This window comes from Pavona decussata, unplaced genomic scaffold (assembly GCF_977016875.1).
Source record: "Pavona decussata unplaced genomic scaffold, jaPavDecu1.1 SCAFFOLD_195, whole genome shotgun sequence".
In the NCBI taxonomy this organism is placed as follows: domain Eukaryota; kingdom Metazoa; phylum Cnidaria; class Anthozoa; order Scleractinia; family Agariciidae; genus Pavona; species Pavona decussata.
The window spans coordinates 3,223,241-3,250,000 of NW_028145604.1; the positions used below are offsets into that span (position 1 = coordinate 3,223,241).

The following is a 26,760-nucleotide window of genomic DNA, read 5'->3' on the forward strand; positions in this document are numbered from 1 at the left end:
TGGCTAATTCGCGGTTGTTATAACTGCATCACTGTAGCTGCATATAATTACTGGGAAACCGAGTTTGTATTGGTTTGAAAGGTCTGTGAATTTTTAACCATGAAGAATCTTCCAGCTGCTATCCTGGTCCTCTGTGCAGCCGTTTCTGTGGGTAAGAAACTAACCTTGCTCGTGGTCGTTCTTTTTAATCGATGGTACGCGAATTAATCTTCTGTCCTGGTGTATTCGGAAGAGCGAACGAAAACACCGACACATCAAATGAATAATCTCGAGAAATTCCGGGTTCGGAACGAGCTACATGCCTGATACGAATTGGGCGCCCTCTTTGCACTTGTGTAACTTTGTTTTTATTACGTTGTGGGCTTATATTTAGATCCTAAGGTGGAATCTGACGTTGAAATATTTGATCTTTTGTGTCGGCTGCTCGTAGAAATTGCGGTTATGAATTAGACGCTCGGAAGAATATCACTACCTTGTTATTTGTAAATATCAGTAAATATACGCAGATTGTTTCGAAGGCTTTGGGAGCTCATGAAGTAGGTGTGTTAATTTCACTCCTTTGCTTTCTTCAACTTAACTGTCAAGTTGTCATTGAAAACATTCACCAAGTTCAAACCCTCGACAACAGAAACAAGAATTTGCAGAATCCCAAGCATCAAGTCATCTTTATGCAAATGTCTGCTTTTCGATCGGCAAACACTCGTGCGTATAATATTGTATACATAATACGAGCGAATCAGATGGGTTTCTTTGTCTTACGAAGACCACCCACTGCTGTATTTACCCAAAAGTACGGCTGGTTTTGCATTATCTTATACTTAAAATCCTACTAGAAGTAATCAAGCACTTATCATTTTGCCTCAGTTTAATTTGTTGTGTTTATTGCCCATTGATGTAAACATAAATAATTTTATTTTGTACTTTTGTACGTGTGCAGTCAGACGAATAAGTACTCAATAGAGACCTTCAGATTGCAGCACGAGAACGACTCCCATCCCCAAACTCTCACTCCTTCCTGATGTTTACCACAAGATAAGGAGACTCTGAAACTGAAACTAAACTGCAACCCTAGATACAAGATTGGTGTAACAAGTGGTTATCTAGAAAATGCAAACTAGATGTGAAAAGTCGTACTCGTGGTCAAATTCTATTAACATTTAAATCAAGACACAAATCAAATCCATCCAATTATAGGCCGGTATTCCTAACTTGTGTCTGCTGTAAAGTAATGGAACGCATAGTCCTCTGCCACCTAAATAGATTCCTAGCAGTAGATAACATCTCAACAGACCTTCAACATGGCTTCAGGCGTGGTTTACCTTGTGAAACCCAATTGATTGTTACAATTCACGACTGGGCGTCAGTACTCAATAAAAAAGTGGACGCAATTCTTTTGGACGGTGTCACATCCCAAATTGTTACTCAAATTGCACTCGTGTGGCGTACAAAGAAGGTAAAACTCTGGACTGGATCAAAGCTTTTCTCTCTCACCGCCTTCAGTTTGTTTCAGTGAATGGCTCTCATTCTGATACCGTATCAGTAACTTCTGGTATCCCTCAGGTTGATTGATCACATCAATAATGTGACCCACAAAGTGAATAGAACATGAGGAACTGTCCGACGTAATGTTGAAGCCCTGTGATACTGCAGTTAAAATAAAGGCTTACTTACTTTGATTAGACCTCAGTTGGAGTACGCTTAGCTTCCGCTGCCTGGAAGCCGTATGATAATCATGATTGTTACGGGGGATTATCTTTGGTCGACGAGTTCTTCAGGATTAGTTAGCTCGCTTGGATGGTATACGCTGGAACAGAGACGTCTATTAAACATGGCCTTGTTGTTTTTCAAATTTCATAACAACCTGGTCAGCTCTCAGATTCTACTTGAATTTGATGCTTATAAGAGATGTAAGCGAAGACATGGGTTACTTATCGCCAAGTTCAAACTAATTTATTGTCCTACTCTTTTTCATTTTTCCCAAGAGCAATTAGATTATGGAACAACTTCTGACTTTTTCAGAAACGCAGCTCAAAAGGCGATACCTGTAGTCTCAAAGAGTGCCCTGTCACCTAAAACGATTCTAAGTCTCGACTATTAATATTAACTTTAATTTTATGGATTCATTGTGATTGTTATCTGATTAGCGCAAGCTATTATAGGAGTGTAATAACCTAAGGGACACACAACAGTTCATTTCAGCACAGAATCGAAAGGCCTAAGTCGCCTCAGAACTTCGGATATAACAGTGAAGAAAACTAGCGTTTTCTCAACAGGTAGCCCAAGCTCAATATAAGGGAACGCTTTCAGATGTTCAAGGATTTGAATTGCAGTAACGTGGCAAAATTGATGATATAGTTTCGAGGGGATGAAAAATGCCGTTTTTAAGAGAGCTGGGATTTTCGGAAAGCCAACACTGTTAGCTGGTAAATAAGGGCACAGATATCCCAAGCACAATGTAAGGGAACGGTAGCAGATGTTACGAGGATTTGAATTGCTGTTACGGCGGAAATATGAGGATTTGTATGGGATTTTCATAAATTGGTCGAAGGAAATAGAATTAAAATAAATCTCGCAAAAAATGTCTTCTCGTATCTTCATGCAGTAGTAGTTGCTGTCTATGCGATCATTTTGATGATTCAATGCGTTTTAGTGAGGGTTTTACTTTTCCGTGTCAGCGCTTAACCGAGGAAATACGCTATTCATATATTAATAAATTAAATTACCAAGGTGTGCAATACTCCATAGTTTATGCATCAATCAATTTTAACAGTGCCCTGCTCTCTCTTTTCACCGTCTCTCCCCCCACCCCCCCCCCCCCCCCGTGCTGAACCCTGGACATTAGCACATTTTGAACATAAACTAGTAAATCCCCATGGGGGGGGGGGGGGGAAGGGGTAACACACCAGCTGGTCAAATGTCCCACGGTGCAGTTTAAATGTTATTCACGCAAAACTAAGTCTCGGATAAGTTCTGTTTCTCGATATGACCGCAATGACCGTTTGTTCTGTGGATCTACCGGTACCATCTTTTTTACGTCCTCCTCAGACGAAGTTGACTGAAAAATTTATTGTCTTTGTGATGGACTCATCATGATCACTGAAACGAAGCGACAGTATTGTGAGGTGAAAATTACGAGGCCGTCAAATGTCCAGGCGTAGCTAGACTAATGCTCGACCCACTCACTGGATGGACAATGTTAAAAAATTTCCCACGATATATATAAATATATAATGCCCCTGGTGATGGGCATGCTGAAATTGACTGATGCACCTCAACTGTCTCAACTGATTCTGATAATGGTTATGATTGTATGTCAACCATCCGCTGATGTCCACATAATTTTTTCCCTTTTTCACAGCCCATTCTTTCTTGTGTTATAAATGCGAAGAACGTGAGAACTACACCAAGGAGCAATGTGAAAAGAATCAGAAGACGATAAAATGTCCGGCGAATTTAAAGGTGACATGTTTTAAGCAGCACATCGTAAAAGATGACGGGACTGAGTTGGAGTTCAGAGGCTGTGAGCATAAATCCGATTGCGAAACACGGAGAAAAAACTGTGAAGATGAGGCCAAGATGAAGGAAATGGGGAGAAAAGAATGTGGGGCTGCTTGCTGTATCACCGATGGAGATACACCTTGTAATAGTGGCGTTACAGTTCCTGTTAACATGATAATGGTGATGGTGGTCACGGCTGCGTGCAGTTTGAGACTGGTCTTAGGCTAAGCATATGTCCTTGGTGCAGCCTCGCGTCTGCTAAACAAACAGCAATTTTGTAATGTAAACGCAATGTTCGGATGTTGGAGTTTATTTGCATTTTTTTAATAGGTATGAAAGGTGTGAGAGGATTTTGGGCTTGAGGGTTTTTCAAAGGTCCACTGATCGAGACTCGCTCTAAGAATTAAATCCACTCGCGAAGAGGGTTGATTCCAAGACTTAGTATGAGAGATAAAGGCTCCGGGGCACGCGCTCCTGGCACTTGGAAACAATCCAAAATTGTTAGGAAATTTTAAAAGCAGTGCTGAACCTATCCTCAAAACCAAGAAAAAATTTTGAATTTAGCCTGCGTAGCTGGTGAGTTGATGGGCGAAGGCGAAAGTTGGGCGGCAATTTGCGCCGCTAGAACGGGCAACGAAGCCGCCAGGGCCAAGGGAATTGATCAAGAGGAGGGTATTTTCTCGCGTCTTTAATACTCCACTATGCAGCAAAACTCGGAGCGGCGGACACAACCCGGCGCCAACTAAACAGGCTATTCCGAACTTCGTTTAAAATTCTAGAGAGCCAATATTTTAGTTTCCATTTTTAGGTATATACCATTAAATGGCTTGTTTATAATAAACTGTATTCTTGTCATACAATGACGGAAACCTCCGAGGAAAATCAAGAATAATTTAGATGGGAACGCTTAAGATGTAAAAAAGACCTAATTACTTCATGAAAAAACACCCATTGCGAAGGAAAAAAATTTAAGATTACCCTAGTTTTAGTTTAAATAATGAAAATTGTGAGACCACACAAGACTCATTAGCGAGTTAACGTTGTTAATCATTTATGATCACTGTGCAGTGAACACTTATGAATTTGAATAAACTGAAAAATAATACGACATTAAGAATAATAATAATTTTTTTTTCACGGCAATTAACGCCAGTTTGCAAAGATTGTGTAATAACAATAGTGCTGGAACACTTTCACGGGAAACGCTCCTGTGTACATTATTTATCAAAAGAAAAGGATGCCCTTAAGATTGTTTTCATGAAGTGTGTAAACAAGCTCTAAAAGTTTACTTGAATTCTATGCAGTTACACAAGGCCTTCTTTTGGCATTTAACAGAGCTTATAGTGCCCTGAGTAACTTTGAAGAATATCGCAAAGTTAACTGGTTTCGACTCGTTCATGTTGAGTCATTTTCTTTTATGAATTCGGTCACGCGACACGGAGCAGCAAGAGCCTATTTGTGTCGGCGGACAAACAATATTTTTACATTATTGTTAAAAGCGCTCTCTTGCGGTCTTGAGTCGTTTTCTGTTGACATTGATAATTTTTTTTATATCGCGCTTGTTTTTTGTTTAACTCCAAAGATATGGAACAGTCATGAAACATATATTAATTAAACACCAATACAAAAACCTGTCTACAAGTCTACAGAATGTGTGTGTTGCTATCGACATCGCTACTGACAGCTGATGATATCTTGGGTAATCTTTTAATAAACCTTTTTCCAAAAAGCAATATTTTCATAACGAAATTAAAATTGGAACTCAAAAGTCAGATCTCCGAACGTCATTTTACGATAAAAACCACAAACTGGTCTCACTTTACGATTTGTTGATTAAGCACAACAGAAATAAATTAAATAAAATGGACTTAGGAAGTTTGTTTTTATTTTTCGATAATGCGATGGTAAACTTTACGCCTACAAACGGAACACAATGTACATCTGATAGCAACTCATATCTAAAACCCTGGCGAAAAAAGACGCCTCTAGCATCGGTGGGAAGGTCGGTTATTTAAGAGGACAATGAGAATGACGCAAGTCTCAATGAGCTTTTATTAATGAGCGAGATATATAAAGACCGACCGCAGGTCATAATTATAATTATAAATGCAAGGCTGATAATGGTGAAGGGAAAGAAACTGAAAGAGCTTTTAATTTATTCAAACGGCCGGTTTGGTGAACTTGGCATCGCTGATTTCGTTTCCGCATTCGAAGAAGGAATTTCAACTTTCACGTTTTAAGGTGAGGCTATTTTGTCTTCTTTTGGAATCTAGATGAAGAGATAACGATATAGAAGGAATAACATGACAAAATTGAAAAAAACAAAACGCAAATAGACTTATCTAGACCACACAGATAGAGAACTGAGCAGCGCGAGCGAAGGGGGGATAGTTATTTTCGCCACGATTTTCACTGAATTATTTTACATGTTCCACGTTAATGGCCGAGAACTTATCTTTCTTGGAAATTTAAAAGTAATTTAACACTTGATAAATAGCACTAACCTCCCGAAATTAAGCTCATTACCTATACAGCAGACATGCAAAAGTTATTTTTCAGGGAACGAAAAGACACCTGTATTGCGATTATTATTTTGCCTTATGATAAAGCTCTAAATCAACTGAAAAATTTATTTTTCTTCGACCTGAATTGACTGTGGCTGTAAATTTTGATACTCTCTTTTATCAAGGGGGTTTTTGGACATTTCAGTTCTTGCATCGCTTTATGGATCATGATAAAGCTCGCTAGGCCGAACTATGACTGGAATGCTTCATTCAAACTTAAATGTCAAAAGCTGTTTGCTTTAAGAATTCGGGATTTGGGTGCCTTTTTAAATCAAGGCTTTCTAGTTTCTGGAAATAAAATCGCTGCTAACTTTTGGGAACAAATTTAAAACCATTGCAAAAATTCGAGGGACGTGCTGTTTCGTTTTCCTGTATTGATTCATTTGCAAAATAAAGCATTCGTGAAGGCACAATAATTACGAAATTTGCCTCAATTAGACTTTTATTCCCTTAAAACCCAAACAGCTAATTTACAAACAACATGGTGAATTTTCTTAGAGTCGATTTGGTTTAAGTTTCAAATATGTTCCACCGCGACACAAAGCTTTTTTTTTTTACCCTCTGTATGAAGGTTCTATCCAATCTCCTATGGCCTTCTAGGGGCAGGAAGGAAATTGCGCCTTTAAGCCGCGGAAAGGGATATGTACAATTTTTCCTCCTTTTTAGTTTGCTTGCTAGTTTTAGATAACGAGCTCTTTTTATTTTGGACAAATTCGACTATAATCATGATCTAGGCCATGTACGTAAAATTTCCAAGGCGTTTAATCTTTAAATTCCTCTTCAAATTTCGTGAAAAACACGATCAGGGTGAATGTTCTGCAATTTCTTCTTAGCCCATAATAAATTGTTGTTGTTTGAATTCACTGTGTGAAATACACGGATACTCCCATAATCGTTTTGAAAAGAGTTAATCTTCATATGATAAAGTCGATCATTTATGACTTTCACCGAATTGCCGGTGAAACACAATGATATTTTTGTTGTAACATGTATTTTATGGTCTTGATATTGTGTAAAAAAAATATTCGGCTCTCAGACTTAGTGTCGAAAAAATAACTTATCGCGCAATCTTCGCCACTTTAATTTTAATGTTTCTATCATGATCTCCAACCATTATGTCAAGCAATAGTTTATACCACATTAATTTAAGGAGTGAATATATTTTCTGAAATTTCTCATGAAAGCCGAATTCGTAGTTACAAAAATCGGGGACTAACTGTTTCTAATAGATTCGACGCTGCTAGCTTATAACGTATACTGTTTTTTTCTTTCTCGGACAAAGAAAACCGGGAAATCTCCTGCAGTAATTGCTTGCTTTCAGTTCGTTAATTCTCTACCACAAAAGCAAAATATGGGTATTATTTCTTCTAATTGAAAATTTGATGAATAGAATGACAATTGGTGGTGAAAAGATAATTTTTTCCCCTTGATATCGCACCCGCAGTTTGCTGTCTTAAAATAATATGGTGGAAAAGGCTTTGTAAATTAATTTTAATAAATGAGTGAATTAAATACAGTTTCCTCTTTTTGCGGATTCTTCACTAGCTGAACTTTAGTGGTCATCATAGGGGCGGAATCCGTTTTCCGATCTCCCGAATTTTCGAATGTATTGCTTTCCAGAGCTTTCCAAAACTTTCTCAACTCCAATGTTTCCAAAAACGCCCCACTTTTCTTTTCCAAGAAGACAGTGTTATCATTAAGTAAACAAAACACATGATGGTGAAAATTCACTACTGAGAAAACAAAATTTTGTCGTCCAAATAAAATCCGCCCAAATATATACGTTCTTACCACGTAAATCTTCCTTAGTAATAAACACAGTCATATATATTATGTCGTTCTTTTATAAAGTGGAAAGCGGCATATAATTAACTTTCTAACGACTCTATTATTTTTGTTCCCCGCTAAAATTAAAATAAAATACTGCTATACCCAGCAGAGAGCATACTGAACTTGATCAAGATTAAGCTAGGGCGTTATATTTTTTAGGTGAAACAATTTTCATATTTAATAGGGAGTTTAAGCAACGACGACGGCGACCGCAGCAAAAACGTCACTATTAAAATGAATTCGCGTTTTTTAAAACGGCGTCGCGATTATTCGGCAACTCGCTTAAATGTCAAATAAAGGTGAAATTTTCAGTCTGGAGTTGAATTCTTGGAGACCGCACCCAAGTTTAGAAAGAGAAAGAAAAATTCGTTGTCGTGTGTTTATGTCCTCCACGAAACGTCCTATCAGGAAATTTCACGTGCTAGTCGTGCAGTGACGACAAAGAAATGTACCAAAAAGTGTAATGCACGTGCAGAGTTGTTGTTCTCCAATCGTTGCCGTCGCCGTCGTCGTTGCTAAAGCTCTTTTGGTATGATGCTTAAACGAGGAAAGTCCATTCTCGCTAGTGTAAGTTGTTATTTTTGCAATGCGAGTGATGCGCTTTAACTGATATTGCAGTCTAAGAATAAATGTACTTTAAATTGTCAAAATAAGGGAAGAAGTGATTGTTACAGAGGAAATTTTTGAGAAGATGATAAAAGATGGAAAAGACGTATACATGAAACAAATAGATGCCCGGCAGCCATCGATATATAATCTCGACGATCTAGGGTCGATAGCAAGTTACAAATGGATTAGAGAATTAACTCTGCAGTCGAAGTTACTTTAAGTGCTCAGGGCAACTGCCTGTAGTGTGAGATTCCATCTGAGCGTAGGCCTTGGGAACGAAATGGAAGTTCCAAACACGACTGGACGCTTTCTGGCACACCTACATCCCTCCAATTTTTTTCTTAAAATCCTTTTCCTTGTGCCAAAAGTTTCCAATTCATGAATTTTTCAGAAGCGATGTTTTATGAAAATTATTTGACATCGGATTTTCATACAAACACAGTTATTTCAAGCCTGTTTGCCTACTCGTCAAAATGGCGTCGAAAACCGTGATAAGGCCTATTACATGGAATATACTTGCTTCATTTAGGGCAATTTACATAGTCCTATCAAAACTCTACCCCTCCTTCCAAGTTATTCAGTAAATTTATTTTAAATAACCAAATCCTTACTGACTTGTTATACCAACTCAAACGGTCTTCCGTTTGCCATTCTGACGGAAAAATATCAGGCAATTAAGGACCTACGCCAACGCCAATATCGTTCATTCTTCTTCCCTATGTTCCTTTAAGAAAATGTTTAAATCATTTTTGTACAACAACTATTAACTTTGAAACTTATAATGTGTGTCTGTTTTACTCTTACCTTTTGCTGCATGACTTTGAATTGTATGTATCAGTTGTGTGGTTATATCTTACGTGTTCGATGTTATCTGTGTGTCCGATACCATTAGTCTAATTTGTAAAAAGATCATTTATTTTTTGAGAAGAGGGTAATTTTTATAAGCTTCATAGTGTTCTGCTCACCACTGTTTTTATCCTTTTCCTTTTCCTTAGAACTGTTACAATTGTTCATTCTTTTCTCCTTTGCATGCGAATCTGTAATATATTTATTCCTGTATAGTTTAAAGTGTGGTAAAAAATTAAATATTGTTCCACCGACTGAGCTACGAGGCTGGCGTGATGGCGTCATTTTTTACTACAACTACCAGAATTCATTTCGTTTTCCTTTTCAAATTCAAATTTAGAAATCCCAGTAGAAAGCGAAGAACAATAGCACTAATAGACTCGTATCACTCGGCAGCCATGTTGAGTCTCGGGGGAATAAAAAGCCTCGGCCAGACGCGGATTCAGTGCGAGGCTAGCCGTGCCCCTGAGACTCAACATGACCGCCATGTGATAAGGGTCTATTGGCATGAGAAAACAAAAAACTGAAGGATTCTGATAGTTGTAGTCAAATGCCGCCATAGTGAAAATGGCCTACAAGTTTCAATGAGAAAATGAAGTGTACAATGAATGTCTTTTTTATCTTCTAATTTGGCTATAACGTTTTAACGTTAATTCTTCAAATGTATAGCAGCAAAACGAAGATAGCAGTTTTAAGGAAGAAGGCTTAACTTACGAGGTATGGCTCGGCACTCGGTCTTACTTTTTAGGTTCGACTCCTGATAGGAGCACTCGGATTTTTTTCGAGTATGCCTGTGTCATTTACTGAATAATATATGATTCTTATTTTGTACATGTTTTAATGCCACTTTAGAGGCGCATTTACAGGAAACTTACTTTGCTGCGTGTATTGGGTGGGGCCAGTTATTCCAGGGATAGAAGTTTTCTAATTTCTACTTTTCAAATTCGTGGCTACTTCCTATAGAGTTGAGAAAATATTCACCCTTTTTGGCGCCAATATAAGCTGTTTGATGCTCTCTTACCTCAATTTTTTCAGTTCTACAGATAAATGTTGCTAAACGAAAAATAACTTTCTGCTACTAGCATGATGAATTGCCCCCCCAGGGGGGGGGGGGGGTACATTCGTGCCTCTCTTGACGGGGGCGAACGTCTAAAATTTTGAAAAGAACCCCTAAAAGGTACCAGAATTCTGTTTTGTGGGCGTCCAGTCTGGACAACTTTTTACCACCCAGAGGTACCAAATCAGTTGACTGACATTTACTTCCTCTCATATTTTTCGGCTCAATACCCCAAAAGGTACCACCATACCTCTGACGGGAGTCATTTCAGATTTTAACACCCTAAGGGGTACCAAACCACGCGTTTTAATCCCTAAAAGATACCACGATTACTCTGTCTCTTTTATATTGAGTCCCCACCCCAGAGATGAATGCCCTGTTGGATAGCTTTTTTCAATTATACCCTGTTCAATATTAGGTTATATATAATTTTTTGTCGCTTCTGTTTTCGTAGTGAAGAAAACCTAGTTTTAGAATTCTTTTGTCATGGATTTATTAAACACAAGCGAAGCCAAAAATAGCTGAATAAACAAGCCATTCTGTGAACGATAAATCGACTGATTTGCATTAAAAATAAATCGGCCTAATTTTCAGACCGGAAAAGTAATGAAACAACCGCTGCTTCTTCGCGAACTGCTTATGTTGGTATATTCTATTTTAATTTACTTTACCCGCGGTAAAGTAAAAACCTGTTTGCTTTGTTTGCCCGTTCTGTGAGATTTTTTCCTCTTCAATAATTTTCTACTAGTAAATAGGTCTCAGAAATTGTAGACTCTTGGTTTTCAAAGATATTCTAAGTGTTGGTTTTTTTTAATCTTTTATGGCTCATTCTTGTCTGGACTAAAAATTACTTAATGGGGTTGAAATCAAAGTTAATAAAATGTCATTTCTAGACAAACAAACAATAAACTACTACTTAATTATTACTTAATTTCGGTGCATAAACGTTTTCTAAAAGTACTATTTTATTTCCAGCAGGGACAACAGATCCGAAAATAACAAAAAATACCAATTCCGGTCTAGCAAAATTTTAAGAAACAAACGGCACCAAATTCGTGTTGGAGGACGGTAAAAATTGACCTTAATTTTTGGAAGTAATGTCTTAACTTTAAATTTTATTCTAAAACATGAAAAGAACATTTTAGAGTACAAATATTTGGATATGTTTTTCGGCTATCTTCGTTTTCAAAATTCTCCGCGCCGCCATTTTAGATTTTATGACGTCATTGACGCTATTGTCAAGAAGCAGATTATTAGGGAGCTTAAGCAGCGACGACGGCAACGGCAACGAAAACGTCACCTGGAAATATAACTTTATTTCATTTATCACTACTTCGCGATTATTTCAACTCGCTCAACTTTCACAAAAGTGGCGAACTATCCAGGAACCAAATTGATAGGAGTGGCCTACAAGTTAAGAAAGAAAATGAAAAATTCATCGCCGTGCGTTCACATTCTCCACAACACCTTGAATGTGGTCATTTCACGTTGTTGTTTTGCAGGGGACGACAACGAAATGTACCAAAATGTAAAACGCACGTGCTGAGCGATTGTTTTTGCTCATTAAACCTGTTGTTTTCCGGCGTCGTCGTTATCGTCGCCGTCGTCGTTGCTTACTGAAGCTCCCTATTGTCAAGAAGCAGAGGTTCTTTTGTGGACAACCGCATAACGCCATAATTAGCTTGCGTAGTAAGTGTTTCCGTGGGGTTCTGTGCAGCAAAAAACGATAGCCAAGATATAGCCAATATGGTACCGCGCGGGAAAATTAAAAGCAACTGAACATGATAGTCGATAATCAAATCCTGTTTTGACTGACACAGGAAGTTATTTCCATGTTTTCACACGAAATTTGAAAACAAATGGTTTTTACAACATTGGACCTAAATTTACTTCTAGAGAGGAGGTCTTAAGTGTATAAACCGAGGAAGTGCATCATGTCTTTCGTTGCGGTTTCCTTTGAGACATTCCGTGTTTTGTAGTGCGTCACTCACAACAGGTCATGCTGCTTAACGGCTTTGATTTCAACTTCCTTTAATAGACCTTAAAAAAATAAATGCTCGTTTAATTTGGTTTTGTCACGTATTGACACTTATACGTAACATTGAAGAAAGCTCACCGAGTGACTGAGAGTTTGCAAAAACAAAAAAAACAAAAAAACAATACATTTACGTGTAAATAGAATCTTATTAAACATGTTGACAAAAAACAAATCAAAGCTCAAACAAGCATCGCCGCATTATATGTCAAATGAAAATCAAATTTTTCGACGATGACGGCCTTCCGTTTGCCTGTGATGCTGTCAGCAAGCCGCCGTTGACGATCTTCTTAACCTTAAACTAGATCTGTTCATGCTGGGTTTTGATATAATTCCAAAAAATCGCTATCACGTTAATTAACTCGAACTTGAAATTCCAATTTGTACCGATCAGTGAATGGTTCTTAAACCTCTTCTCTTTGAACAAGGTTGAAATATTTCTCCTGTTTTTTTTTTTTTAATTCCAACATTTTTCCCTTAAAATATTGCAAGGCTAATATTCCTTTTAATCTGTCTATATTCATTTTCCCAGTAATTTTGCGACTTCCCCCAGAAACAAAAAGTGTGACAAGATCAAGAGAACGCCACAGTTGAAGAAACCTCCTTGAACAGGACGGAAATGAACGGATTATTGAAAAGTGCCCTTCCTTATATACTCCACTATACATAATTTCCGAAAACATCAAAGACACCCAAGCGGATATTATCAAAGCAGACGACGTACAAATTTTTTCCCAAATAAATACCTATTTTGTTTGCTGTTTACTCTTGTTTTAGATTGCTTCAGAGCGGAAAGGTCGGAAAGGAATCGGGGGCAGTTTTATGTACAGAATCTTCCTCTATCTCAGTGCTGATCAGCGCAGCTTCCGAAGCCGGAGTCCGTCGAAGAGGTAAGCTTAATTAACGAAAAAATTCATTCTGGTACTGAGAAACTTATAGAAATTATGACTTTTAACCCATTCGATTTCTATGCTATCCTTATATCCTTAATTCCATGGAAAATTATCTACTTGAGTCGTGTTTCTCTTTGATTTGCAATGCCGCCACCTGAGATAAACGTTCTGTTGTGATTTTGATAACAACAACATCAATATGAGACAAAAAAAAACAAATCAACTTCCACAAAAGAACTCGTCGTTTCTGTCGCCGTCTCGAGAAGAAGTGCTATACAAGGAAAATTTGTGTGAGCAACATGGTATAGATATCCCCCAATTCTAACGTCAGCTATTTCTTTCAAATCACCTGCAGTTAGAGATTTATGGACTAATTCTGTTCTCTTTCGGGTGTATACCGTCTCGCACTTCCGCGGATTATAAAAAAAGCTGGTTTGATCCTAACTTGACTTCGACGTAAGCCAAGACTTTTCAATAACATCAAAAATGTCTGAGTTATAAAATCAAAAAGTTTCTACCCGAAACGAAAATTAGCATGCCTGAATAAATAGCCTTATAATTAATCGGCTCGTCACTTAATTAAAGCTTTAAAATCTGCACCGCAAGTTGTAATATACGGCGGCTTAGGGACATAAAGCTCTAAAAAGTATTTTACTTTTCAGTTCACGAAAATTTCAACGCTTGCAAGAGCTAAATTTCAATTTTGTTAAAATATGTTTATATTGCAACAACGTAGACAGGTTTTTTTGACATCCGTGGTTTGATCTGTGGTTTGTGGTTTGTTCAAATATAGTTCTGAATTTTTGACACTTTTGAGCACACGACTTGAGACAACGGAAATAACGTTGAAGTTGTAACAATAAAAATACTGATTCACAAATACAAAAATTTTAAGTGCGAGTGATGTTGGCAGTTATGCAGACATGAAGATGAAGGCTGTCGTTTGCCTAATCTGCGGAGAGATTTCTTTCATTAATTATCTGTAATTTTTTGGCACATTTTCTTACCTCTAACAATCGAAGTTGTTGTTGTATTGCGGAAAAATAATTTTAATCAGTTCTATATCAAAAGAAAGACGAATTTCGCTCAATGTGCAAATCTTTTGCCAAAACAAACCCGGGAAACAAACTAACTATCAAAGCAGTGTTTTTTGTTTCGCATTTTGTAGTTTACCCAGCCTTCTAATTTGTAGCCTGCGTAGCTGGCGGTATTGTAGGCGCGCGCGAAATAAAGTTTTGGCGCCGCCAAAACTTTCCGCCGCCAAAACTTTATTTCGCGCGCGCCTACAATACCGCCAGCTACGCAGGCTATCTAATTTGTGTTTCTTCTGTTTGTAAAAGTGTTTGATTGGTTGCCTAGTAACCTTGATGAACCTAGGGACCCTGGGAACACGGTGGTTCGTGGTCGCTCCGTTCCTGGGGCCCGTTTCTCGAACGTCCCGTAACTTACCGGGCCCGGTAAGTATATTTTCAAATGTTTTTTTCGCCGATTACACTGTGATTACAGACATGGTACTTGGCCGATATGTTTATAGAATTGTAAGATTTTGAAATTTAGTATTCAAAGCTAACGAAAATTGACTTCTGTTAAGTAACATTTTTCACCAAAGACAGTTATCGGGCCCGATAAGTTACCGGGACTTTCGAGAAACGGGCCCCTAACCACAATGAAAAAATTAAGTTTTTCAACACTCTCAAAGACAGGACTTTAGATAAATAATAGTAGTTTCAGTAACTAAAGTTTCTGTGTGTTTTTTTCGTGCAAGTAAATTGAACAGATCTAAGTGGATAGTAGTATCTTGTAGAATTATCGACAGATAATGAATTTCAAATTAGTTTTACCAGAAACAAGGCTGTGGTTTCATCCTCCTAGGTAATCAGCTACCCTTTGTTTTATCGTTGATCGTTCTTCCTTTTGGGCCATTCTTTTCGTAGGCAACTGGGGTGGGGAAGGCCTCTTTTGTCTACGAGTGGAGTTGTCAAATGCTCTTGGTGATAGACCTTTATCACTCGGCGGCTATGTTGAGTCTCAGGAGTATAAAAGGCTTTGTTTTCGCACGGAAAGCCTCGGCCAGACGCGAATTCAGTGCGAGGCTTTCCGTGCATTCTCCTGAGACTCAACATGGCGGCCGAGCAATAAATGTCTATTGTAGTCTCCTTCGCAACTCTCCTCCCAGATAACGGCTGCGAAGGGGACTAGGTCTATTGGTGTTCCAATACGATTCAATCTCATACTCTCCTCAGGACCTACCGCTGACCGAGGAGAGTGGAGGCTTAGTTATGGTACGAGGTTGATTCTAGTTTACCCAGCCATGTCATTAACCGTACGATTATTTTGTTCACCCTACCAGCAAAACATTTCTTTCCACGGCTCCTCGAGGCTCTGCCACCAGAATGCATTCTTGAAGCATAGCAAACCCACTTCTGACTAATTTGCGTCACCTCACCTCCATCATTTGTAACACTCTACTTTCGCTTTCGCCTTAAAGAGAAATGAATGTAGTTGATCGAAGAAAGCCTCGTAAGAAATATAAAAATGGAACATGCACGATTTAGAAACAAATGCAGATCTAAAAAAGCGTGCAAATCTGTAAAGGAGCTGACTTTGCGTAGTAACAGAGCTGATTTAATGTGATTTTCGTCCCCCTTCCTCCCCTCCTCCCGCAGTTTCTGGGTATTAATTAAATCCGACGTGACTGCAATTCTCCGACCCTAACGTAACCCGGATTGGGCCAACAGAGCCGTTTTCAATTGAGCCCCGAAAGTAACTCCACGTTTGCTTTAGTTTCGCGTCACTACGCTCTGTGATTGGTTAGCAAAACTCGTGCCCCTTTTTAAGCCAATGAGAAGGAACAAAACCAAAAACAATCGTCACTTTCTTGCAGACATTTTCCCGCGCTTGTCGCCGGTTACATGTTTTTGCTTCGAGTTCTGATTGGTTCATTGAGCTCTTCCGTCTGTTGTGACTGGCCAGAGTAATTACATTGGTTTTAGTTTATACGACACTCAGTTGAAAAGTGGTCCAAAGATTAGTATTTCCTCTGAGGCACTTCCATCATTTTTAATCCCCACTAATTGAAATCCTTGTCAATTGAGTTTAAATATTTAGCAAGAAAGGTGCAATATAAACACGCGCCAAAGTAAGAAATTTCATTAAAAGCTTAAATTTGCATGATAATTTTTGGTATTTACTTTATCACTTCGCAAAGTGCACGTACACAGCAGCTCACTTGAAGCGCTCAAGTCGAGAAGCGAACTCCTCGCTAATGGTTGTATTACGGTGTTCGGCCACACTTACTGTGAATCAGGGTAAGGTATTTAATTTGAAACATATTGCGATAAATTATTCTCACTTCATAGCCCAAAATATAAGTTTGCTTTTAACTAAATATTTTATTTCATTTCCTTTTTTAAATCAAATATTGTAAGTAATTGTAACTCCGGCAATGTCTCGTGAATCGAAGCGCTTTCTTGACTGTTATCATGAATATGAAATGCGAAGATTATATATTACTTATTTGCTATTGTTGTTACTGTTGCGATGCATAGTGCAGTTTTTTCAATTTCAGTTAACGTTAACGTTCAGATAGGGAAGGAAATTTACAGCCAACGAGATAAGAACAAAAATTGTTTAGTGAAGAGGAAGACTGAACTAGAAGCTGGAGGCTTATGAAGATCAAGTTTCCCCTAAATTAAAATATAGCAATAAAGGTTTATGCAGATGAGAAACTGCCAAAAATTACAGTTAAGACCAAACAGAGCTAAGTACAGTGCATGAATGCGTCATTTCTTGTAATTGGGCTCAGAAATACTTCAACGCTGACTAATGCTAGATATTTCACCGTTAAAGTTTCCCCTTTCAATGCATAATGATTTCTGAGTACTTACAAAATATTATAGGAAATGTAAGAAGGAGAGGAACAGACAGAGAGAGTACAGGTAACGTTAAGAAGTGGAATGTGTAGCTAGCAATTTCTTTTTTTGCGAGGATTTAAAGGAAGACCATTTTGAGCTGAATTTGCAAAAGAAAATGAATTTCTAAACAGGGAGCTTAAGCAACGACGACGGCGACGACAACGACAACGCCACAAAACAATAGGTTTAATGAGCAAAAACAATCGCTCGGCACGTGCGTTTTAAATTTGGTACATTTCTTCGCTGTCCTCTGCAAAACAACAACGTGATATGACCAAATTCTAGATTTTTTAGAGAACATGAGCACACGATGGTGAATTTTTCATTTTCTTTCTTAACTTGAACGCCACTCCTACCAATTTAGTCCCTAGATAGTTCGCCGTTTTTGTAGAAGTTGAGCGAGTTGAAATAATCGCGAAGTAGCACAAATGAAATAAAGTTATATTTTCAGGTGACGTTTTCGTTGCCGTTGCCGTCGTCGCTGCTTAAGCTCCATAATATCTTCCCAAAACAAATTGCCGGATGCATTCACACATCGTGATTTACTCGTCTCAGTGAAATCAAAAAAGGCTTTCCGTCTAAAACACAATTTCGTCTAATTTTTCTATCTAGACAATAAATTATATTCGATATTATAAATTATAAATAACCGCAATTAGATATGAAAAATTTCAGACGTAAACCGCCGGTTCTCTATTGGATTAACTTACATTAGACACTGAGATTTTCCCTTTTTCGTCTAAAAAGAGTTTGTTTTCCTGGTCTCAAATTTGCGCTAGTGTGAATGAAAGAATTGTTCGTTCGTATGCAGCTGTGTGGTTTTTCACAGTTTAACTGGTTTAATTTTACCAAATACTTAGATGTTTGTGGAAACTGCCTTATAATTATTACATTTGAAATCTTTTAAAAGTCTCAAGAGTCTACCCTGAGGGAAAAAAACAAGTTTGTGACCAGAAAAATTAACGTACTTAAACAAAGATGCTGTTTCAAGCTTTCCCTTTCTTTCTTGACCAAATACACCTTTTCGGTGCTTATTAACCGATGCATGTCATCTTTTCCCATCTTTGTAACATATCGATCTCAACATGTTTATTTTGTTACCGGTGAAACGTGCTGTCGCAAGGCATATCACATAAGGCTGCAAATTAATCTTGACTACAGTGAATTTGAACGCGTACAAATGAAAGGAAATAATTGTCGTAAAGGTAATATTAAACAGTAAAAAGTCAATACCGTCTACAACAGCCAAGTTTCGATTTTTTACCTATCTTTGTTGCGGCAACAAGTTCCGACTGAGGTTGTTGCTGCTTAAACAAGTTGCGTTAAAAAGAACGGCTTTTTTTTTTTTTTGAAAAAAAAGGTAGATTTCGTAAAAGGCGGTAAAAGGCTCCGTGCCGTTCAACTTTCTTCCTCCACGCAAGCCACAAATTAAAGGATGTCATATGGATGTTGAATGCGTCAGTTGAAATCCGACAACTTAACTTGGTGACGGATTTTGAATTTTTAAAATGGTTTGATTTGTAGTATAACATTACCAATAGGCTGCAGGGGAATATTACGGTAAATTCAATTAAGACTAGTTATCAATTTAAGGAAAGAGGGGGGAAAAAGAGAGAAGAATTGCCGATAACACGAAAATTTATCGTGTGGATTCGGGTGGCTAATTGAAGTGAAGTCGTAACAAGACGATGACTTTTCTTCTTCACCTTGATTTCATTGAAATCGTTAAGTTTCTTTCGTGCTTTTCAAATGATGAAATATTAATTGATGACATTTTTCAACCGGAATAATAGAAAAAGTCAACCTTTATGAAGAAAAGAAAAAGGAAATTATGGTCATTTTATTGCGTGCGTTCTTTATCACCAACAAAACTGATAGCAAATAATATAAGATAAAGAAATACTAAAACTCTGTTAACTGACGGACATAAAGAAATTATGAATATACATGGAAGAAATGCAAATAATCTAATTCTGGGGAAATTATTTAAAGACGGTTTATTTGGTCAGTTCAGGTCAAATTACGGGCCGAGTAGGCTGTATAAGCAAAAATGACGCTAGCGAAGCACTGGAAATACAAGAAAACTTATCCTATAGCTTTATTTCCAAGGTAAGTATTCTTATTCTTGCTGTCGTCGCAAAATAAACTACTTACGAAAGCAAATCGTGCTTATCGATGCTAAGGCGACACTGACATTAGAATAAAATTTACGCAATTTCATTTTATGGATATCAAAAATCAAATTGGCGGTGTGAAAAATTGTATCTACAAAAACATTTATAAGTCATATATCTTTATAATTACTTCTCCCCGAAGTGTGCTTAATGTTTCTTAGACTTAGAGTAATTTTAGTGCGGTGATAGTTACAACTGTCCTCGACTGCACCGCTGGGAAAAGGAACACATTCGACCTACTGCTGATCCTCGCCTGTCAGTCGCTCCATCGGGTAAGAGAAGAGTGTAAAATAATTACTTACGGTTAAACATCTTAGTTTAAACTGAAAAGCAAAGTGTTATTTTATAATTTCTTATGTCTGAACAATAAGCCTTGTGTAATGAAGGATTATTTCAGGAAGGTTTGATATACGCCCTGAGGCCATAAAACGGAAGGGCCGATTATCATGATATATATGCGGTAGCTTTAGCCAGCTATTTTACCTTTTCTTATTCTAGGGAGTAAAATCTCTGGAATTTTTACGACAATTCTCGCACTATTGGACCGGTAAGCCGCCATTATCAAGGTGTTAAGATACAAGCGATGATTATCAGCTCACGTTTCTTTAGATAGATGCCAAACAAACCTTTGATTTAAATGCGACTTGGCGTATCAGCTTAAAGAAATGATCAGAAAGGTATTGTTATGTATTATTTTTGAACAGTGATTCATGTATACAAGATCTGGATGAAGCTTTAAAATTCCACGGCAAAGCAGTGGATTATAGTGATGCCTTTAAACTTTTAAAACTCTGGATACTAAAATCATTAGTGTATACGTGAAAGTAGGCATGTCACCTTGCAAATCGCATCATCTTTCCGATTTGACTATTCAATCATTTGAAAGCTATCGATCAGCTCCTTTCAGTGTCACTTTGGCCAGCACTAACTAATTGATCGTTTTTCGAAACGTTTCTGTGAATTTGGTATTTTTTTTATTTTCTTAAATTATTGAACTTGGTTGTACGAAAAGATTACAATAATTTGAACAACAGCACAATTCTCAATTTTACTGTAAGTGGGAGCAAACATTTCAGATTAGGATCTTACTGATTCACAATCTCGAGTTATTCAAACAGTTGTAATCTTACTTCTGATAATACTGAAAGAAAGCTTCTGTGCATGCGGAGATTCAAATCTATTTTCTTGTAGGGAAACGGTTCAATTCAGTCAAATCTTTGTAGTCGGTAACATTTTGTGTAAACAAACATTTTCTTGTGAGACATAAAAGTGGTTGCCTAGCAATGAGTCCTTTCTGCAGACCAGTGGCGGCAATTCGTTTGACTGACAAATGTGTGTGCGTGTGTTTTTCTTTTTGGCATGTCAGGGGCGAGTAACAAGTCGATATGATTCCGTGTTGGGTGAACGTTTAAAAGCAACAATGAATTTCAACTCGGTCGCCGGCCAAACCTTCTGAAAACATCATGATGTCCGGCAGAACTTAGAATTGGAAGGGCACATGGCTTTATGTATATGCAAGCGTTGGTGATGTTTAATGTTAATTCTCAACCCTCTTAGATCTCTAATTTTCCTCCCCAGAAGAAACCGAAAATTGATCTTTATATAGAAGTCCTGTTTTTACATACAACTACTGCAACTGCGAGTGATTACCGCTCGTTAAATACTTCTTTCTATGACTTTGCTCAAGGCACTTGCCTTGAATACGACAAATAAGTTTATACTCTCATAACAACAGGGGGGGAAAGCAAATTTCCATTCGGCATAATCAAAGTGATGTTCTCACAACTTGCATTTCGTAATCATCGAGATTTTCTCAGCGGATTTACATAGTGCGCGTGCGCAGTTGGTATAAAATCCGGGAAGCTTGCTACTGCCATTTGCCTGGATTGTTCACGGATTTATTGAATTTTGTACTTTTTTTATTTCGCTTTTACGTGCTATCAGTTTGCTGCATAGCATATTCAAATTAACACTGAGCTAAGGCGCATGAGAATTTCAGTTAAAAAAAAAAATGAAAACTCATTCAGAAAAGGATTTTGTCAGTTCTATTTCGCACCACTTTGAAATTTGAACCAATGGATATCTAAAAATGAAAGTGCAATTTTGTTAAAAGTAAAACTTAAGAGTTACTTACTATTCTAGAGCACTGGGATTATTTACAAATGTCTTTTGACCTATGGCGAGAATAAAAATTGAGTGCAACTTGAAAATGGCCATTCTTTTTAAGTCCTTCCGGCCTTGTTTCTTGGAAAAAAATCAATAAAAACTGATTATAGTCTGTCAGTCTCCCTTTGAGAAAATTTCTTCATAATTTTGTCCGTTTTCTTGGTGTTCTAGAAGCATGACACAAAGTACTTATAATCTTAGTTTCATGAAGGAGAGTTTTAACTCAAAAGCGTGAAAATTATCCCCATGACGCATGAGCGTACTTGACACTAAGTTGATGGTCAAATGAAAAAGTAAAAGCTCTTCTTTTCAAGAGAATTTGAGCGATTTAAGCTCTGAGAATGCACGATTTGGCCGGAGCTTGTTTTGACTGTGGGACAGCCGATAATGTCATTGTTTCTAGATCTCTTCTCCACTGACCACATCGCTCCAATGATAAAGCATGGCGCTTTATCAAGTTGAAGTGATTTACAATTTAAAAAGAAAACGTGGAAATAGAACAAATCCTTTTTACGCACAATTCAGTATTTAAAACTAGAAATGAAACGTTTCTCCAGTATGCGTACTTAAAGTAACTGTTATTGTAATTTATGATCAATCAAACGTCCTTTCCAACAGACATTTTTTTTAGTATTTTGACACCAACGTTCTTTCCGGTTTAGTTACAAGCACTAAATTTAAGACAATATAGTCTCGGCTTCTAAGGAAGACGCAAAATGTGACGTAATAGATCTGTCAATCACCTTCTGAATTTTCCTCTCACTGTTTTATCAAAGTCACGTTCATGTACGAAAAAGAAAGTTCTGTGTCATCAGGAAACTCTTATCTGTCAGCTGAGCTAACACCCTGGCTTACAACTAAAACTGATAAGATTAAAGAAAATTTTGTAGACCTATGCTCATAAACTTACGTCCGACTCTGATTTTTTTTAATCTGGGTTTGTTTTTCTCAATCTGGGTTTGTTTTTCTCAATTGCACAGAATTTCAAACAGCGCAAACCATGGCGCCAACTGTTGATGTTTGCGTGAGATAGCGACACCATAATAAACTTTCAGTGACATGATTGTCTCCAAATGTTCCCTTCTTCGGAAATCGAAGTTACACTGATTTAGCAACCGGCAACAATTTAAAACGATTTTAATAAGTACAGTGGAACCTTGATTTAACAAATTGCAAGTTATATCGAGGTTCTGTTTCATACCTTTGAAAATGTTGGGATGGAAAATATCGTTCGTTATACCGGAGGACTTCGTTATATATAGGTTCGTTCAATCGAGGTTCCACTGTAGGTCTTATGTATATCACTTTAAGGGGCCCAAAAAGGGTCTTTGGGGCCTTAGGGCCCCGCATATTTTAGCCCAGAGTAATGGAGCCCTTTTGGGACCCTGATCGTTACTTTCGCAAAAGACGAGAACGTCGTTTGTATTGACTATAGATTTTAACAAAAACGTTTATTAAATATTGTTCCTATACAAAACCTTACAGTTTGGGCGATTCTCTAAATAGAGCCATTTAGGTATTGTGACCAAAATTTGGCACGATATTCAAACTTGTTAAAGAAAGAAAGATGGAGATACTCAGTTGTAACCCCGGACATGAAAGGGGAAAGGTATAGTATTTAGCACTTGATAAAATATATCGAGAAACTGTTGCGCAACTTGCAAGGATATCAGAAGTTCGTAATGTACAACAAAAGGCCCTCGAATGTGCTTGCAAATGGTGGTTTCTTCACGGGTTATTTTGTCAAGATATCTCACGGTTTCTGTTGGTCAAATACAGCTGATAGGTACGATGACATGCGGGTAATTTGATGGACACAACGTGTTTTGAAACTGACCCCAGTTGGAAGCCATTACGATACACTTCGTTCAGGGTTTGCCTGCAGAAGTGGGCGTTATATTGGCCTGAAGGCGAAAACCTCCGCGTTAATGGTTTTGTTTATGTCTCATCTTTTGCCTTATATTGTAAGACGACATTGAAGAGATGTCGGTATTACAAATCAAAGTATAGCGCCCGAGAACGATCCTGAACCAGAGCAATTATACTCCCCAAGACTGTGAAACTCCTGTATTATACAAGAATTATATATATTATACCTATAAGCTATGAGGAGTAAATTAAAGTAGTTGGAGAAAAACTAAGCTGGTTTATGCCAATGGAACATTAAAAGCTATTCAATCGGTTGTCAACTTTTCAATTCAACTAAATTGCCTCCATCACTTTGACAGCATACATTTAAACAAGTTACAATTTCCAAGCAGAGAAACATCAAAAGTCGCAAGGAATCTATTCAACTATAGCTAAGCTAGTTTTGGATTTTGTTCAGCCGGTTTGTATTGCGAAGCTTGACAAACAGTATAGTTAAATAGCTTTCTTTATCCTTTAAACAGCCGTTCAACTTATCTACGCTATCAAATATTATACTAGCAAAGGAAGGATCTGGAATTGCGTAAAACGATACTTGTATTTGGGAAAAAATCAGAGATTCAGGGGCAGAATATAACAATTTTAATATAACGGAAATTCTATAGGAATTCTCCGTTATAAATTACAATGATTATAAACGATAGCAAAGAAAAGGTCAAATATATGATTTTTTTTAGCATTATCATGAAATTTAGTGCGACCAACATCGTATTTACACTTGAAATATCAATATTGCTTACGTATTTATAACCAGATAGATTAAAGTCTCTCTTTCCGCACGCCAATGTCAAGAACAAGCGCACGTGAGTTTTCCCGCGTTACTCATTGAGCGGAGGGTGTGGGGGGAGGGGGGGGGGGGGTAGGGAAGGAAGTGCTAATTAGTGACATAGAACTTAACATACCAATAGCTGATTTCCAATTACTACCACACACCCTTCTTTTAGTTTCGTAACCTAAATTAGTTTGATTAATTAAGCAGTGAAATTCGATCAGAACTCACGAGGAACTAGCGATTCCGCGGCTTTATTAGCGGAAAATCGGTTCACGAAGTGATTTACGAGGTTTACAGGCAGCTACCGATTAGCGCGGAATTTGTGAAGGTTTATGAATGGACGCGGAATCATGAAATCATTCACGTACTTCAAAATGAAACATAACTTTTCACACATCCGGAATGATATCTCTTAAAATCAGTCTATAATTCAGGTAAGCTCACGTTTAAGTCACGGTGTATTATGTAGTTAGGATTTAATTTCATTTGAAAGGTCTTCAAAACCGGTCAACAACAAGTCACGAACGTACACTTCAATAAGTAAATACATGATGTTAAATGCTCTGAAATTATCATCTCATTGCTCTTGTTCTTTGATCTTCTGATCCCTTTCAGCAGTAACATGAAAGTTGTGATTTACGCGATCGTGCTGGTGGCTGTCGTTGCTAGACGTGCATCTTGTCAGAAATTAAAGCAATGTCGTGAAAAATGTATAACAAAGGTGAGCCACAGTTACAAACTAGTTGCTGAATTTTAATTGTCGTGTGTGTATGTTAATCGCAGCCATAATGACTCTGCAGGAACCGCTGAATTGAAGAACACTGTGAGTGCAAATTATGTATAAACGAAAACTTAATTTTGCGCAGTTAAAACAAAACACTTTTGTTTTTTAGTGATTGAATAGGGTGAAACTCATTAAACTGGCGTCAAAGAAACAGAATACACCATCCCTTGTTGCCATGATTCTTGGCATGTATGCAATTTTTAAATCGTTATTGATATTGTAGGTGTATTATCACACACTGCTAACAACAAGGACACTTCTTATCAAGTTGTGGAACACCACATACAAACAATACAAGAATAAACTTCTGACTGATATCGATATCATAGAAAGCCTCACTAGTGGTTGAAGTTACCTAGTTGATTTATTATCTTGACGCAAAATTAGTCAGCCAAAAGTTATTTTGCAAAGTAAATACAATGCTTATTACGCAACAATGCTCTACTGAACCCCTTTATGGTCGAGTGCCTTCAAAAACATATTTTAAAACACTTCACGGGAACATTAACATTGCACTAGGAGCACCAAAATTTCGCGGTTTCGGTGGATATTAAACGCCTCAGACATTCGCATTTAGTTGTAAAGAAACTTTAAAGTTTTCGTCGGCAAAATGTCAGCTGGAAAACTTAAATTCCTTTTGGTTTCGGAGAAGCAAACGTCGTTTAGACTGTGCGGAAATAAGTTTCTTAAAAGTTAACCAACGACAGCTCGTAAATTCAGGGAAATCAGTGAAATTCCGTTTCCTTTAGCATCCAAACAGATTAAACTGTGATAGTTTACACAGATATGCCTTCAAAAGGTCACAAAACGATCTGAGAACAGAGAAGACAGCATTTTTTAAAGTATTTTGCATAAATGCCTTCGTTGGGTGGCCTTGATTGCTTTCGAATATGACCTCCTCTAATCGCTCCCGGACGAGAGCCTGATGTTGCATGGGAGACAAAACAATATAGGTTCTTTTTTGTGTCACGGGAAAGAATAAAAAAAGCTTTGCCAGACAACTCGTGATATACATATCCTTCCGTTTTCTAATTTACCGATTTTTAAAACACGCATTAAACATCAATGACGCAAGCCAAGCATGAATCCGCCATTTTTATGTTATGCCTTGACTAAAATTAACATTATATTTTTTCGATAATAGTCTGGGCCCAGTTGTTCAAAGCTCGATGAAGCTAATCCTGGGTTAACGTGAACCTTGATTCGAATTTTCATTGCTAATCACTCAAAGATTCTTCCAAAAGATTTTAGTCCCTTAAATTTGACTTAGACTTCTATTTACCATAAACTTAAAATTAGCTTTTTAAATACATTTTTAACAAGCGAGTTGAAAACCTCGGTTAACTTTTAATCGGGGATTAGGGTTAATCGGCTTTCGAAAACCGAGACCTGATTTATTGATTTTTATCACACGAAATTGATTAAGTTTACAATACAAACTAAAGGTAAATGCAAATGCCACTGAGCAATACTTTCATTTCCATTGGTACTTTCTCGGTGTTTTAGCTCTTGACGTTTGATGATCTGTGAATGGTGTCAAAAAATGATGACCATTATCAACTGTCCCTTACATATAACTATATATGAATTAAAGTCAACCCACTGACTATTTTAAATGCAATTAAGGGCGTTAGTTACTAAAGAAACTGTGGTGCTTCATCGTCAGAGGAGTGGAAAGGACTATTTGGTTTT

The 26,760-nt window shown here is 37.5% G+C and overlaps 2 protein-coding genes across 5 annotated transcripts in view; both read left to right on the forward strand.

Moving 5' to 3' along the window:
* Positions 1 to 36: 36 nt before the first annotated feature.
* Positions 37 to 4,606, forward strand: LOC146461795 (uncharacterized). Its single transcript, XM_085086748.1, has 2 exons — positions 37 to 151; positions 3,359 to 4,606. The coding sequence occupies exons 1-2, from the start codon at positions 100 to 102 to the stop codon at positions 3,724 to 3,726; spliced, it is 420 nt and encodes a 139-aa protein (XP_084942874.1). The 5' UTR covers positions 37 to 99; the 3' UTR covers positions 3,727 to 4,606.
* A 1,029-nt stretch (positions 4,607 to 5,635) lies between these two features.
* The window catches only part of LOC146461796 (uncharacterized), a 53,398-nt gene continuing 32,273 nt past the window's right edge, over positions 5,636 to 26,760 (forward strand). The window contains exons 1-3 of one of the 4 annotated variants that reach the window (XM_085086743.1): positions 5,636 to 5,739; positions 13,217 to 13,329; positions 24,900 to 25,005. In XM_085086743.1, coding sequence (XP_084942869.1) covers positions 13,262 to 13,329; positions 24,900 to 25,005 — 174 coding nt within the window. In that variant the 5' untranslated portion in view covers positions 5,636 to 5,739; positions 13,217 to 13,261. Of the gene's footprint in view, positions 5,740 to 13,216; positions 13,330 to 19,214; positions 19,356 to 24,387; positions 24,719 to 24,899; positions 25,006 to 26,760 lie in introns of those variants that run through there. The other 3 variants (XM_085086746.1, XM_085086744.1, XM_085086745.1) reach the window with 3 other exon arrangements.

Coding starts and splice junctions, on each gene's coding strand:
- LOC146461795 (XM_085086748.1), top strand. CDS start 100: ATGAAGAATCTTCCAGCTGCTATCCTGGTCCTCTGTGCAGCCGTTTCT. Junction 152..3,358: donor CTGTGCAGCCGTTTCTGTGG/GTAAGAAACTAA, acceptor CCTTTTTCACAG/CCCATTCTTTCTTGTGTTAT.